A 17648-nucleotide genomic window follows, 5' to 3' on the forward strand; every position below is an offset into this window, starting at 1 on the left:
GTAGGTCCTAGTTAGTTACCATTTTAAATATAGCAGGATGTACATGTCCATCCCAAACTCCCTAACTATCCCTTCTCCTCATCCTTCCCTGGGGCAACCATGAGTTCATAGAAACAACAAAGTACTTTCTTTGAATGATGCCCCCCCCCCCAGAAAAAAAGATATGTCCATGTCTTAACCCTGAGAACATGTGACTTTTACTTTATAACCAATATGTATGATTAAGATTTTGAGAAGAGGGTGGATCATGAGGGTGGGCACTAAATGCAATCAGAGGGGATTTTCAGAGGAGGTAATATGACCATGGAGGCAGAGACTGGACTGATGTAGCCACAAGCCAGAGAATGCCAGGAGCTTGCTGAAAAGGCAAGTAAAGGATGCAACTCTGGAGTTTTCACAGGGACCACTGCTGTGCCAACACCTTGATTTCAGACCTCTGGCCTCCAAAACAGTGAGAGAATGAATTCCTATTGTTTTAAGTCATCAACTTTATGATAATTTGGGAACAGCAGCCACAGGAAACTAACATAATTGAATTATAGTTGATTCACACTATTGTATTGGCTTCAGATGTGCAGCATATTGATCCAGTTATTTTTTTTCTGCTTATATTCCATTATAGGAATTCAGATCAGATAAGATCAGATCAGTCGCTCAGTCGTGTCCGACTCTTTGCAACCCCATGAATCGCAGCACGCCAGGCCTCCCTGTCCAACACCAACTCCCGGAATTCACTCAGACTCACGTCCATTGAGTCAGTGATGCCATCCAGCCATCTCATCCTCTGTCATCCCCTTCTTCTCTTGCCCCCAATCCCTCCCAGCATCACAGTCTTTTCCAATGAGTCAACTCTTCGAATGAGGTGGCCAAAGTACTGGAGTTTCAGCTTTAGCATCATTCCTTCCAAAGAAATCCCAGGGCTGATCTCCTTCAGAATGGACTGGTTGCATCTCCTTGCAGTCCAAGGGACTCTCAAAAGTCTTCTCCAACACCACAGTTCAAAAGCATCAATTCTTTGGCGCTCAGCCTTCTTCACAGTCCAACTCTCACATCCATACATGACCACAGGAAAAACCATAGCCTTGACTAGACGGACCTTTCTTGGCAAAGTAATGTCTCTGCTTTTGAATATGCTATCTAGGTTGGTTATAACTTTCCTTCCAAGGAGTAAGCGTCTTTTAATTTCATGGCTGCAGTCACCATCTGCAGAATTACATGATATTAAATATAATTTCCTGTGCTATACAGTAAATCCTCGTTGCTTATCTATTTTTATGTATTGTAACTTGCATCTGTTAATTCCATAGTCCTGATTCATCCCTCTCTCCCTCTGCTTTAGTGACCTTTAGTTTGTTTTCTATGTCTGTGAGTCAGTGTCTGTTTTGTACATGGATTCATTAGTAGTATAGTTTAGATCCCACACGTAAATGATATCACATAGTATTTGTCTTTCTCTGTCTGAGTATTAAGCATAATATTCTATATGTCAATAACATGAAGCTTTGATGGGAGAAGAAAAGATGAAAATTTTAGAAAACAGGACTTTGTATGAAGTGGATATCTTGAATAAAGTGCCTAGTAGTACATTAGTTGGAGCCTCCCAGGTGGCTGGTAAAGAATCCACCTACTAATGCAGGAGATGCAGGTGTGATCCCTGGATTAGGAGAGATGCCCTGAAGAAGGAAATGACAACTCACTCCAGTATTCTTGCCTTGGAAATCCCATGGACAGAGAAGCCTGGTAGGCTACAGTCCATGGGATAACAAAAGTCAGATACGACTTAGTGACTAAACCACCACCACAACAAGGACATTAGTTAGCTAGAGGGAAAGATCAGATACTTGGGGAATGGAGAGAGAAGAAGCCAGGAAAGGGGCAGGAAGGTGGGACGGATACCCTGTCATTATTCCTTACAGTGAGCCTTGCTCCATTCAGTTCGATTCAATTGCTCAGTCGTGTCTGACTCTTTGCGACCCCATGGACTGCAGCATGCCAGGCCTCCCTGTCCATCACCAACTCCTTGCTGGAGCCTGTATTTTCTAAGCAAAGACTTAAATTCTATAATAAACCACCTGAAGTACCTAATTATTCACAGAATACAATTGGAGAAGTACAATATTAAAAGCATAGTTGCTGACTGAGAGTCAGCAAAAAGCTGGGATCCTTTCAAATAATTTGTTCAAAGGAGATGAGCTGGGGTTTTTTGCAGTATAAGATAAACGGTCTGATTTTTTGCATTTGGGTCATATGCTTCATTGGATGAACAAGGTCAAGAAAAAATAACCAACCCTCTAAATTCTGAATGAATAGATTACTCATACATAAGGCTTTTATTTGAGGGGGCAGAAATAATAAGACAACAATTGGGGGAAGCTTTCTCACTGGTATCCCTTGTCATTTAACTGTCTACATAATGAATTAACATGCTTCATTAAAATAGAGTAGGCTTTTTAAAATTAAATATCTTCCTTAATTGCTTTGCAGAAGAAGACTACACAAATACTTTTTTTTTTTTGTAACAGAAGACTGCACAAGAAAAATCTACTTATCCCATTTGCCCTTGATTGTCCTGGAGGTTCAGATGCCCCAGGCTCTCTAGCTCCTGATGCTGCCATAAATCTTACTTCTCAGAATGGTTTCTTATCAACAGTTTCCTTCTGAGGAGCGATAACAGACAGCATCTTCCTTTATGAAACACTTGTCATGAACATTAGGCTCACAGAGTTTAATACATCCTAACTAATCTTCATTTGCCCCAAAGATTAAAGCTGAATTTCACTTGACGGTTCAGAAAATGACTATCTATAAAACAGACTGTAGGACCTTTTCTTCATCAGAGAGTTCTAATTATCCATCCCTTGAGGGGGGAAGTGACATGATGTCAAAACCAACAATGAACTCATTGCCTTTCTATGAAGAGCAAAACCAGAGCTAATACTTGTCAGAGAACAGAGGTCTTTGCTCAGAAAACACAGGCTCCAGCAAGGCTCACTGTAAGGAATAATGGCAGGGTATCTTGTCCTTGTTGTGGTTGCTGTTCAGTCACTAAGTCGTATCTGACTCTCTTGTTATCCCATGGACTGTATGTAGCCCACCAGGTTCCTCTGTCCAGGGGATTTCCGAGGCAAGAATACTAAAGTGAGTTGCCATTCCCTTCTCCAGGGGCTCGTCCCAACTCAGGGATCAAACCCGCACCTCCTGCATTGCCAGGCAGATTCTGTACCACTGAGCCACCTGGGAAGCCCCAACTAGTGTCCTACTAAGCACTTAATTAAAAATACCCCCTTTATTAAAACTCCTGTTCTCTGAAATTTTGATCTTTTCTTCTCCCATCAAAGCTTCATGTTATCGATCTACAGAATACTATGCTTAATACAGTAAGTTAGACAGAGAAAGACAAATACTATATAATATCATTTACATGTGGGATCTAAACTATACTAAAAATGAATCTATATATAAAACATAAACTGACTCACAGACATAGAAAACAAACTAAAGGTCACTAAAGCGGAGGGAGAGAGGGATGAATCAGGAGTATGGGATTAACAGATGCAAGTTACTATACATAGACTAGATAAGCAAGAAGGATTTAAGTGGCTCAGATGGTAAAAGTATCTGCCTACAACACACGAGACCTGGGTTTGATCCCTTGGTCGGGAATATGTATTCTTGCCTAGAGAATCCCATGAACAGAGGAGTCTGGCGGACTACAGTCTGAGGATTCCAAAAAGGCAGATACGACTGGGCAACTAACACTTTCACAGGGAATTATATTTTATATTGTGCAATGCCTATAACGGAATTTAAGCAGAAAAAAATAACTGAATAGGTATTTTTCAGAAAAAAATAACTGAATACGTCTGAAACCAACACAATAGTGTAAATCAACTATACTTCAATTTAAAAAAAATGTTTCTTAAAAAGTTTCATATTAGATGTTCAACAAATGCTTTTAATATTTTAATAAACCCTTTTATTCAGAGATGAAGTAGGTACCTCTTCCAGGAATATCTAACTTTCTAAAAGGAACAATTTACCTCAACTTGGAAAGTATTGTGCTGAAGCAAATTACCCCTGCCAAGCAGCCATGGAATCTACTGGCAGAGGTAATGTGCCTCTTTAAAAAAAAAAAAAAAAAGGCATCTGAATTGACGATTTTCACATAGTTTGGCCTTGTGCTTGGACACACACCTTAGCTTTTCAAAGAAAAGAAATAGTCCCTGCTTTGATGCCTTTTATAGATGATCAGTTCAGTTCAGTCACTCAGTCACCCTAGATAATAGCCAATCAAAAACACATCTACTTAAGTAAATACAGATTAATCAGAAGCAGGTACTGTCTTCAATTTTTAATCATCTCTGATGGAAGGGGCTACACCTCTGACATTCTAAACAAGATTCCATTATCCCATTCTCCTATTAAAAAAAAAATTCTGCCTTCAAGATCAGGGAAATTTAACATCTCTCAGGTCTTACAGCTGTGCAATATTTCAAATCCTTCATGATGGAAGGAGGAGAATAAAATAATGTGTAGAGGGACATTTACAAGGATGTCTCCTGAGGAGCGGGGACTGAGGAGATATCGAAACCCCTGCAGGAATGATTGGGGAAAGAAACTGCTCTCTGACAAGTATGGGGAAGGACAAAGAGAGAATGACGACCAAAACACAATCTTCCTGAAATCCAAGAGAGGAGAGGACATATGTTTGCGTATGGCTGACTCGCTTTACTGTACAGCAGAAACCGACACAGCAGTGTAAAGCAACTATGCTCCAATTAAAAAATCATAAATAGAATAAAGACAAAGAGCAACCCTCCTTAAAGTGCAGTAAGCTCCCTCCTCCTGTGGATTCAGCAATGAAGACATGACATGGTGTTACAGACTGAGGGCCAGCTAAGCAGTCCTGTTCCCCGAACGGCACAGGGGAAAAAAAATGGAAACTATCCCCAATTTACTGATAGCTCAGTTGGTAAAGAATCTGCCTGCAATGCAGGAGACTCTAGTTCGATTCTTGGGTCGGGAAGATCCACTAGAGAAGGGATAGGCTACCCACCCCTGTATTCTTGGGCTTCCCTTGTGGCTCAGCTGGTAAAGAATCTGCCTGCAATATGGGAGACCTGGGTTCAATTCCTGGGTTGGAAAGATCCCCTGGAGAAGGGAAAGGCTACCCACTCCAGTATTCTGGCCTGGAGAATTCCATGGACTGTATAGTCCATGGGGTCCCAAAGAGTCGGACATGACTGAGTGACTTTCACTTAACCCCAATGCCAGCCCAAGATCTGGGACAAACTAAAATTGCAGGTCTCCTGGACATACCAGAAGCCTCTGCCTACCACTCAAATACTGCTGCTACTGCTAAGTCACTTCAGTCGTGTCCGACTCTGTGCAACCCCATAGACGGCAGCCCACCAGGCTCCCCCGTCCCTGGGATTCTCCAGGCAAGAACACTAGAGTGGGTTGCCATTTCCTTCTCCAATACATGAAAGTGAAAAAATAAAGTGAAGTCGCTCAGTCGTGTCCGACTCTTAGCAACCCCATGGACTGCAGCCTACCAGGCTCCTCCGTCCATGGGATTTTCCAGGCAAGAGTACTGGAGTGGGGTGCCATCGCCTTCTCTGACTCAAATACAGGGTATGCCAAAAACAAGAGAAAGTCTTGAGAACATCCCTACTGGACAGTAAACATGGCTCTGGAAAAGATGAGAGTCTTTCTAGGTGTAGGGCAGCCTAGAGAATTCTAGGGCAGTCCAGGCCAGCCAGGAAATCATGAAATAGTGCATGGAGAAGTGAGGAAGAAAAAATATAGCGTGATCTCAGAAATGTGAGGACTGGAAAACAACACAAACACTGGTGTTTAATACCTGCCCATATAATTGATAAGTCTTGAATCACTAACCTGACATAAAAAACGAAGTCACCAGGCTGGGGAGTGTAAATTTCTCCACTCCCCAGAGGCACTGTCTACTCTATAGCAGTACTGCAGAGAGAAGACAGTAGTTTTGGAATAATGCAATTAATTTGTAAAATTTCTGGGAATGAAACTGAGAGGTCTTCATGGGCAATTTGAAAGGGATCACGAAGGAAGAAGAATCTTGGAGAAGAGCTAGATTTCTAGCTTCTGTAACTGAGTGGATAGTGGTTTCAACAATGGTGGAGAGCGATACAGGAGAAGAATGAATTCAGCAGGAAAGAATAGGAATTTTGTTTTAGATATGTAGGATCTGTGAAGCCTGGGACTATTCCAAGGCAATATCAAGGAGAGAGGTGCCAAGATTAGAAGGCTGCCCACTCAAGACCCCAATCTGAGGATTACAGTCAGAAAACAGAATCAGGGAGTGTGGCTGACATGCCCCAGTGTGTACACCAAAAGGCAGAAACCAAAGACACAACCTGGGGACACCACCAAAAACTTAAGATGCAGACAGAGGAAGAGGAGCCTGTGGGGATATAATGGTTGACATAAAGAGATGTGGGAGAGCACACAAAGCAGTTCCACAAAGAAGAATGAAGAGCTACAAAGTGGAGAAGTTACAATAGCATCAGACACAGCAGACAGCTCTAGAAAAACAGTAACGAGGGGGAAAGACACAATGGATTTGGAAACTGGGTCACTGTTGGCCTGGCAAGAGCAATTTCAGTACTCTGTGACATGCTAGAAGCCTAACTGCAGTGCATTGAAGAGGGAATAAAATGTACAAAACTCCATTTACCCTTAAATTTTTGAAAACATTTACCAAGGCCCCCAAACAGAATTATCTGCGAGGCCTGGCATGCTGCAATTCATGGGGTCGCAAAGAGTCGGCCACGACCGAGCAACTGATCCTATCCTATCCTATGCTCCGCAAATGATTGTCACCTCATTCATTAATTCAAGAAAACATTCAGCAAATATCTACTATGTGTCAGAACCCATACAATGCACCAGGATATACAGATGAATAAAAGATGAGCCCTGCCTTTGACAGTCTACAGTTACAGAGACATACATCCATTATCAACCCACATGACTTAACCAGACTGCTTGAGACTCCACGGCGATACATTGTGCTAATTACAACAGATGCAGGAAGAAAGTACCCGGAGAACACAGCACAAGGGGACACCTCGACAGAAGTTACACATGAACTCAGAATGGAGGAAGGGGAGGGGATGGGGGAGACAGGAAGGGTCAGGTGGGGTTGACAGTGGGAACATTCCAGGCAGAAAGAATCTGGAAAGGACTGAATACTGACTAGTCCACATTTGTGAGAAATTTAGGAGATTTTTAAACCAACCTAAGGGTTTGGGGGTAGGGTTTAGGGGGATGGTGGGTTGTTTGGTTTGTGTGTGTGTTTTGTTTGGTATGCCAGAACTTCACCATTATTTCCAAAGTGGAAACACCAGTGGCAAAGAGAGAACACGTGCTAGGAAAGGTAGAAGAGTTCCTAGGATCAGACCTTTTATAATTGAGATCAAGAACAACATTTATTTGAAATCTTATTTTGTATTTCATGCAAATTCTGCATTCTCCACTATATGGTGATGGTGGTGGTTTAGTCACTAAGTTGCGTCCAACTCTTGTGACCTCATGGACAGTAGTCTTCCAGGTTCCTCTGTCCATGGAATTATACCAGCAAGAAAACTGGGGTGGGTTGCCATTCCCTTCTCCAGGGGATCTTCCACACCCAGGGATCGTACCCAGGTCTCCTGCCTTGCAGGCAGATTCTTTACCAACTGAGCCACCTGGGAAGCCCCTCTACACTACATACATTGTCTATATTGAGAAATGTTTTAACTTAATATAAAATATTGGTTTTCCTCTAAAATTTTAGGGCTTCCCTGGTGGCTCAGACGGTAAAGCGTCTGCCTGCAATGCGGGAGACCCGGGTTCGACTCCTGGGTCGGGAAGATCCCCTGGAGAAGGAAATGGCAATCCACTCCAACACTCTTGCCTGGAAAATCCCATGGATGGAGGAACCTGATAGGCTACAGTCCATGGGGTCACAAAGAGTTGGACACGACTGAGCGACTTCACTTGGAATTATACCAGCAAGAATACTGGAGTAGGTTGCCATTCCCTTCTCCAGGGGATCTTCCACACCCAGGGATCGTACCCAGGTTTCCTGCCTTGCAGGGAGATTTTTACCAACTGAGCCACCTGGGAAGCCCCTCTATACTATATACATTGTCTATATTGAAAAATGTTTTAACTTAATATAAAATATTGGTTTTCCTCTAAAATTTTTAGGTAAAATTGATATCACAAGCAAATGCACCATATTTACACCCTTCACACACACATCCCTACCCAGCCACCATTTTCAATACACATCATCTTGAATGATCTCATATAATAATTTCAAACATGCCTTCTGATGGTGGGAAGCAAGAGGGAGTTTTAAAGAGGAAAGCACTGTGATGTGACTTGGTTTCAGGAATATAATTCTGTATCTTTAATAGAATATGAAACACTTCCTGTAGCTCAGACAATAAAGAATCTACCCGCAATGTGGGAGACCTGGGTTTGATCCCTGGGTCAGGAATATCCCCTGGAGAAGGGAATGGCAACCCACTCTAACATTCTTGCCTGGAGAATCCCATGGACAGAGGAGCCTGGTGGGCTACAATCCATGGGATCGCAGAGAGTCGGACATGACTGAGCAACTGACACTTACTTACTTACTTATCTGATAAGGAGTTTTAAACTTTGCTTAAAAGCAACATTACATTAGCTTCAGTGTGAGTTGTTAGTATATTTATTCCTCCCTTCCCACTAATTTTTTAAATTAGTTTATTTATTTTAATTGGAGGCTAATTTACTTTACAATGAATCAGCCATGGGTATACATGTGTCCCCCAACCTGAACCCCCCTCCCACCTCCCTCCCCATCCCATCTCTCAGGGTTGTCCCACTGCACCAGCTTTGAGTGCCCTGTTTCATGCATCAAACTTGGATTGATGATCTATTTCACATATGACAATATACATGTTTCAATGCTATTCTCTCAAATCATCCCACCCTCACCTTCTCCCACAGAGTCCGGAAGTCTGTTCTTTATATCTGCATCTCTTTTGCGGTTTTGCACATAGGGTCATCGTTACCATCTTTCTAAATTCCATATATATGCGTTAACATACAGTATTGGGTGTTTTTCTTTCTGACTTACTTCACTTTGTATAATAGGCTCCAGTTTCATCCACCTCATTATAACTGATTCAAATAATGTTTTTGATCTCTTATACTAACCTTGTTATAAGCCTGTTGTTGTAAACCACCTCAAATCTATTTTGAAGTAAACCAGACAAAATTAGCAAAACAAAGAAAATAAGTCATATGAGATTGGCAAATAATATCATGATGTTCTAGAATTAGATACTAGTGATGGCTGCACTGATTTGTAGATACACTAAAAACACTAAATCATACATTTTAAAAGGATAAATTTTATAGTATGTGAATTATACAATTATATGCCAATAAAGAAATCTTTTTAAAAAAAAGAGCATAGCAAAAGCACTGTGCAATTGTTAATGTCAAATATATTTTATAACTAACCATCCAATTTCACTGATAACCCACCTACAGTTACACGGTAGTTTTCAGTTATTCAGCTATGCTATGTAACAACAGGAGGTTGTACTTTTAAAAGCTTATCTTAATGTCATAATCATTTTTTAAAATACCTGAATGATATGAACTTTTAAAGGAACACAATGAGTTATAAAGTCATCTAATGCATGACTGTAAATCTGCAAAGACAGTGAGTAATATGAAACAAATATAAAGTATCTTCAGAGGTTTCCCAAGACAAAAAGGCCAATTTTTATAAAACAGAAGTTTGTCTTAAAGCAAAATAACGACAAAGAAAGAGACAAAAAAAACCCATGGAAAATTTATATTCTATTAATGAGGTATAACTTCACCATATGTCCACCAACTGTTCACAAACTACCTAATTAAAGCCATGGATGAACAAAGTTCCAGACAAAAAGACTTGAAATATGAAAAGTCTTTTTATTGTGGTTCATTATTTTAGTTTAAAGACTTTAGAACTTTTAAAATAATATCTGCGTTTTCATCTTCAAGGAGAAACTTGCTTTCCACTTTCTTTATGGGAAGATAATCTAATCAAATGCTATTCCATTTGTAAGACTTTCAAGTCGCATTTATAAATAAATGGGCCTTTATAAAAAGAAATTGGTGTTTCTGATTTTAATGCTTATTTTTTTATTTTTACAAGAAGTAAGTATTATCTCCCTCTTGTAGGTGGAAAAACTGAGAGGCTTCATCTACATCTTAATTTCTTGACACCTCTACTTTCTATTTAGGTTTTTTTTTAAGAGGCTAATAGTTGGATGATTCCATCTCAGATGTATCTCCTTCTCAGAAAGAAAACTAACTAGAAGTCTAACTGCATCTGAGACAGTTAAAATTTAACCTAAAATTTGCATTCGAGTTCAACAAATGGTACTGGTACAACTGGACACACTTTTTACAAAAATTAACTCAAATGGGTAACAGATTTAACAAATACAATGAGTAAGTTCTGAGGATCTAGGGCACAGCATGGTGACCGCAGTTACCAATGTTATATTACCTGAAAGTTGCTGAGAGTGGATCTTGAATGTGATTGCTACAAAGAAAAATTATAATTATGTGAGGTGATAGAAGTGTTAACTAACCTTATTGGGGTAATCATTTCACAATACATATGTATATCAAATCATCATGGACACCTTCAACTTACACAATGTTATATGTCAATTATATCTCAATACAGCTGGAAAAAAAATTTTTAAGTGTTAGAAATATTTACACCATACCCAAATTTAATTGAAAATGAACTACAGACCTAAATATAAATGTAAGCATTAAAAATATAAAACTCTTAAAACATTGGAGGAAATTTGTGACACTGGATCAAGCAATGGATTCTTAGATTCAACAAAAGTACCCATAAGACAAATATATATATTCCCCAATGGACTTCAATGAAATTAAAAACTTTTGTCCTACAAACAATATCATCAAGAAAGTGAAAACAGGGAGCTGCTGGAAGATGGCAGAGGAATAGGACGGGGAGACCACGTTCTCCCCCACAAATTCATCGAAAGAACATTTGAACACTGATTAAATTCCACAGAACAACTTCTGAATGTTGCCAGATGACATCAGTCACCCAGAAAAGCAGCCCATTGTCATCGAAAGGAGGTAGGAAAAAATATAAAAGATAAAAAGAGAGGCAAAACAGGTAGGGATGGAGATCCGACCCGAGAAGGGAGTCTTAAAAAAGAGAAAAGTTTCCAAATACCAGAAAACACTCTCACTGGCAAATCTGTGGTGAACCTTGGAAGCTCAGAGGGCAACAAAACGGGGAGGTAAAATAAATAAATAATTAAAACCCATACATTACGTGCCTAATGGCAACTTCCAGCAGAAAAGCAGCCTAAACACTCACATCCCCCGCTAGCAAGCAGGGGCTAGACAGGGAGGTGCAGGCTGCATTGATTAGAATAAGGACCCAGCCGGAATGCCCTGAGGGCAATCTGAGGGAACTAACTTGAGATAGCAAACCAGACTGTGGGATAGCTATCCCACGAAAAGCCCTAACCTAAGACACCACCAAAGCCTTTGACTGTGTGGATCACAATAAACTGTGGAAAATTCTGAAAGAGATGGGAATACCAGACCACCTCACCTGCCTCTTGAGAAACCTATATGCAGGTCAGGAAGCAACAGTTAGAACTGGACATGGAACAACAGACTGGTTCCAAATACGAAAAGGAGTACGTCACGGCTATATATTGTCACCCTGCTTATTTAACTTATATGCAGAGTACATCATGAGAAACATTGTGCTGGAAGAAGAACAAGCTGGAAACAAGATTGCCGGGAGAAATACCAATAACCTCAGATATGCAGATGACACCACCCTTATGGCAGAAAGTGAAGAACTAAAGAGCCTTGTGATGAAAATGAAAGAGGAGAGTGAAAAAGTTGGCTTAAAGCTCAACTCAACATTCAGAAAACTAAAATCATGGCATCTGGTCCCATTATTTCATGGGAAATAGATGGGGAAACAGTGGAAACAGTGTCAGACTTTATTTTTGGGGCTCCAAAATCACTGCAGATGGTGATTGCAGCCATGAAATTAAAAGATGCTTCCTCCTTGGAAGGAAAGTCATGACCAACCTAGATAGCATATTCTAAAGCAGAGATATTACTTTGCTAACAAAGGTCTGTCTAATCAAGGCTATGGTTTTTCCAGTGGTCATGTATGCATGTGAGAGTTGGACTATAAAGAAAGCTGAGCATCGAAGAATTGAGGCTTTTGAACTGTGGTATTGGAAAAGACTCTTGAGAGTCCCTTGGACTGCAAGGAGATCCAACCAGTCCATTCTGAAGGAGATCAGTCCTGGGTGTTCATTAGAAGGACTGATGTTGAAGCTGAAACTCCAATACTTTGGCCACCTCATACAAAGAGTTGACTCACTGGAAAAGACCCTGGGAGGGATTGGGGGCAGGATGAGAAAGGGACGACAGAGAATAAGATGGCTGGATGGCATCACTGACTCGATGGACATGAGTTTGAGTGAACTCCGGGAGTTGGTGATGGACAGGGAGGACTGGCATGCTGTGATTCATGGGGTTGCAAAGAGTCGGACATGACTGAGCGACTGAACTGAGCTGAACAGGAGAAAAACTATTAAAAATTCCAACATATGGAGGCTGAACAACACACTCCTGAATAACCAACAAATCACAGAAGAAATCAAAATATGCATAGAAACAAATGAAAATGAAAACATAACAACCTAAAACCTGTGGGACACTGTAAAAGCAGTGCTAAGGGGAAGGTTCATAGCAATATAGGCATACCTCAAGAAACAAGAAAAATGTCAAATAAATAACCTAACTCTATACCTAAAGCAACTAGAAAAGAAAGAAATGAAGAACCCCAGGGTTAGTAGAAGGAAAGAAATCTTAAAAATTAGGGCAGAAATAAATGCAAAAGAAACAAAAGACCACCGCAAAAATCAACAAAGCCAAAAGCTGGTTCTTTGAGAAGATAAAATTGACAAACCATTAGCCAGACTCATCAAGAAACAAAGGGAGAAAAATCAAATCAATAAAACTAGAAATGAAAATGGAGAGATCACAACAGACAACACAGAAATACAAAGGATCACAAGAGACTACTATCAGCAACTATATGCCAATAAAATGGACAACGTGGAAGAAATAGACAAATTCTTAGAAAAGTACAACTTTCCAAAACTGAACCAAAAAGAAATAGAAAATCTTAACAGACCCATCACAAGCACAGAAATTGAAAGTGTAATCAGAAATCTTCCAGCAAACAAAAGCCCAGGACCAGACAGCTTCACAGCTGAATTCTACCAAAAATTTAGAGAAGAGCTAACACCTATCCTACTCAAACTCTTCCAGAAAATTGCAGAAGGTAAACTTCCAAACTCATTCTATGAGGCCACCATCACCCTAATACCAAAACCAGACGAAGATGCCACAAAAAAAGAAAACTACAGGCCAGTATCACTGATGAACATAGATGCAAAAATCCTTACCAAAATTATAGCAAACAGAATCCAACAACATATTGAAAAGATCATACATCATGATCAAGTGGGCTTTATCCCAGGGATGCAAGGATTCTTCAATATCTGCCAGTCAATAAGTGTAATACACCACATTAACAAATTGAAAAATAAAAACCATATGATTATCTCAATAGCTGCAGAGAAAGCCTTTGACAAAATTCAACATCCATTTATGATAAAAAAAAAACCCTCCAGAAAGCAGGAATAGAAGCAACATACCTCAACATAATAAAAGCTATATATGACAAACCCACAGCAAACATTATCCTCAATGGTGAAAAATTGAAAGCATTTCCCCTAAAGTCAGGAACAAGACAAGGGTGCCCACTCTCACCACTACTATTCAACATAGTTTTGGAAGTTTTGGCCATAGCAATCAGAGCAGAAAAAGAAATAAAAGGAATCCAAATTGGAAAAGAAGAAGTAAAATTCTCACTGTTTGCAGATGACATGATCCTCTACATAGAAAACCCTAAAGACTCCACCAGAAAATTACTAGAGCTAATCAATGAATATAGTAAAGTTGCAGGATATAAAATCAACACACAGAAATCCCTTGCATTCCTATACACTAACAATGAGAAAGCAGAAAGAGAAATTAAGGAAACAATTCCATTCACCATTGCAACGAAAAGAATAAAATACTTAGGAATATATCTACCTAAAGAAACAAAAAGACCTATATATAGAAAACTATAAAACACTGGTGAAAGAAATCAAAGAGGACACAAATAGATGGAGAAATATACCGTGTTCATGGATCGGAAGAATCAATACAGTGAAAGTGAGTATACTACTCAAAGCAATCTATAGATTCAATGCAATCCCTATCAAGCTACCAACAGTATTTTTCAGAGAACTAGAACAAATAATTTCACAATTTGTATGGAAATACAAAAAACCTCGAATAGCCAAAGCAATCTTGAGAAAGAAGAAGGGAACTAGAGGAACCTGCCTGACTTCAGGCTCTACTACAAAGCCACAGTCATCAAGACAGTATGGTACTGGCACAAAGACAGAAATATAGATCAATGGAACAAAATAGAAAGCCCAGAGATAAATCCAAGCATCTATGGACACCTCATCTTTGACAAAGGAGGCAAGAATATACAATGGAGAAAAGACAATCTCTTTAACAAGTGGTGCTGGGAAAACTGGTCAACCACTTGTAAAAGAATGAAACTAGAACACTTTCTAACACGATACACAAAAATAAACTCAAAATGGATTAAAGATCTAAATCTAAGACCAGAAACTATAAAACTCCTAGAGGAAAACATAGGCAAAACACTCTCTGACATAAACCACAGCAGGATCCTCTATGACCCACCTCCCAGAATATTGGAAATAAATGCAAAAATAAACAAATGGGACCTAATTAAAATCTTTTGCACAACAAAGGAAACTATAAGCAAGGTGAAAAGACAGCCTTCAGAATGGGAGAAAATAATAGCAAAATGAAGCAAATGACAAAGGATTAATCTCAAAAATATACAAGCAACTCCTGCAGCTCAATTCCAGAAAAATAAACGACCCAATCAAAAAATGGGCCAAAGAACTAAACAGACAGTTCTCCAAAGAAGACATACAGATGGCTAACAAACACATGAAAAGATGCTCAACATCACTCATTATCAGAGAAATGCGGATCAAAACACAATGAGGTACCATTTCACGCCAGTCAGAATGGCTGCGATCCAAAAGTCTACAAGCAATAAATGCTGGAGAGGGTGTGGAGAAAAGGGAACCCTCTTACACTGTTGGTAGGAATGCAAACTAGTACAGCCACTATGGAGAACAGTGTGGAAATTCCTTAAAAAACTGGAAATAGAACTGCCTTATGATCCAGCAATCCCACTGCTGGGCATACACACTGAGGAAACCAGAAGGGAAAGAGACACGTGTACCCCAATGTTCATCGCAGCACTGTTTATAAATGCCAGGACATGGAAGCAACCTAGATGCCCATCAGCAGATGAATGGATAAGAAAGCTGTGGTACATATACATAATGGAGTATTACTCAGACATTAAAAATAATGCATTTGAATCAGTTCTAATGAGGTGGATGAAACCAGAGCCTATTATACAGAGTGAAGTAAGCCAGAAAGAAAACAGTAATACAGCATACTAGCGCATATATATGGAATTTAGAAAGATGGTAACAGTAACCCTGTGTGCGAGACAGCAAAAGAGACACAGATGTAAAGAACAGTCTTTTGGACTTTGTGGAAAAGAGCAAGGTGTGATGATTTGGGAGAATGGCATTGAAACATGTATATTATCATATGTGAAATGAATCACCAGTCCAGGTTCAATGCATGATACAGGATGCTTGGGGCAGGTGCACTGGGATGACCCAGAGGGATGGGATTGGGAGGGAGGTGGGAGGGGGTTCAGGATGGGAAACACATGTACACCTGTGGAGGATTCATGTCAATGTATGGCAAACCAATACAATATTATAAAGTAATTAGCCTCCAATTAAAATAAATAAATTTATATTTTAAAAAATGAAAGTGAAAATAAAGCCCAAAGAATAGTAAAAAATATTGCAAATCATATATGTGATAAGATAATTATACCCAGAATATATAAAGAACACTTACAACTCAGCAATGAAAGGATAAATCAATTTAAAAATGGGCAAAGAAACTAAACAGACATTTCACCAAAGAAGATATACCATCTTTTCTTCATGTGCTTACTGTAGATGTACACCATCTTCTCTTCACGTGCTTATTGTAGATGTGCATGCACACACACACACAGACACACACACACACAAACACACACACACACACACACACAGAGATGGGGGGCATGGATAGGGAGAGAAGGAGTCTCACTAAGGAAACATTAATCAAAATCTCAATAAGAGATCACTACCTGACATTACTTTTCTCATAGGAATGTAAAGTGCTCGAGCCTCCCTGGAAAAAGAGCATGGCAGTTTGCTGTAAAACTAAATATATACTTCTTACACAACAAAGCAATACACTCTTGAACATTTATCCTGCTGCTAAGTCACTTCAGTCGTGTCCGGCTCTGTGCGACCCCATAGACGGCAGCCCACCAGGCTCCCCCGTCCCTGGGATTCTCCAGGCAAGAACACTGGAGTGGGTTGCCATTTCCTTCTCCAATGCATGAAAGTGAAAAGTGAAAGTGAAGTCGCTCAGTCGTGTCCGACTCCTAGCGACCCCCTGGACTGCAGCCCACCAGGCTCCTCCGTCCATGGGATTTTCCAGGCAAGAGTTCTGGAGTGGGGTGCCACTGCCTTCTCTGAACATTTATCCTACAGAAAAGAAAACTTATATTCATAAATGTTCATAGCAGCTTTACTTGTACTAGCTGAAAACTGAAAACAATACAAATGTCCCTCCAAAGGGTGATTGGTTAAATGAAGTGTAGTATATTCACATCATGGAATACTACTCAGCAATAAAAAAGAATGAACTATGGATATGCATAACTTGAATGTACCTCAAGGGAATTGTACCGAGAGAAAAATTCAATCTCAAAACCTTATGTGTATAATTATCACAATAAAAATGTCAATTAACAAAAAATTAATGCATACCATATTTATGTATTTTCATAAACTGTGTGAGGAGGGACACTATCTAGAGCCTAGAGGATTAGCTGTTTTTTGTCCTCTCTATGGTACATGACTAAGACTTAAACAGTGGTTCTGAGGCCTGGACTGCTTATCAGGAAAAAAAAACAGATAACACACTGTATGGTCCCATTTATATAATATTCTTGAAATGGCAAAGATTGAGAACTGACTGGTGGTTGCCAGAACTAGGGGGAAAGAAAAGAAAGAAGTAACTGCTAAAAAGGGTAACACAAAGGAGTCTTGTGTTGATGGTAGTGTCCTGACAGTGGTGTAATCACATCAATCTATACATGTGATAAAACTGCACAGAATTACACATGCATATACACACTCACTCACTTACAAATGAGGACATACAAAGCTAATGAAATCTGCATAAGCCTTGTGGACTCCATTAAAGTCAATTTCCTCATTGTGATAGTATACTCT

The 17648-nt window shown here is 39.7% G+C and overlaps 1 protein-coding gene across 8 annotated transcripts in view; it reads right to left on the reverse strand.

Annotated features, from left to right (window-relative positions):
• PPM1L (protein phosphatase, Mg2+/Mn2+ dependent 1L) overlaps positions 1-17648 on the reverse strand; it is a 332129-nt gene that overhangs the window by 209111 nt on the left and 105370 nt on the right. Inside the window, exon 2 of one of the 8 annotated variants that reach the window (XM_070373969.1) lies at positions 10580-10615. The exons of the other annotated variants lie outside the window; for them this stretch is intronic. Coding sequence (XP_070230070.1) covers positions 10580-10615 — 36 coding nt within the window. The remainder of the gene's footprint in view (positions 1-10579; positions 10616-17648) is intronic. 8 annotated transcript variants of the gene reach the window in all.

This window comes from Bos mutus, chromosome 1 (assembly GCF_027580195.1).
Source record: "Bos mutus isolate GX-2022 chromosome 1, NWIPB_WYAK_1.1, whole genome shotgun sequence".
NCBI classification, from domain to species: domain Eukaryota; kingdom Metazoa; phylum Chordata; class Mammalia; order Artiodactyla; family Bovidae; genus Bos; species Bos mutus.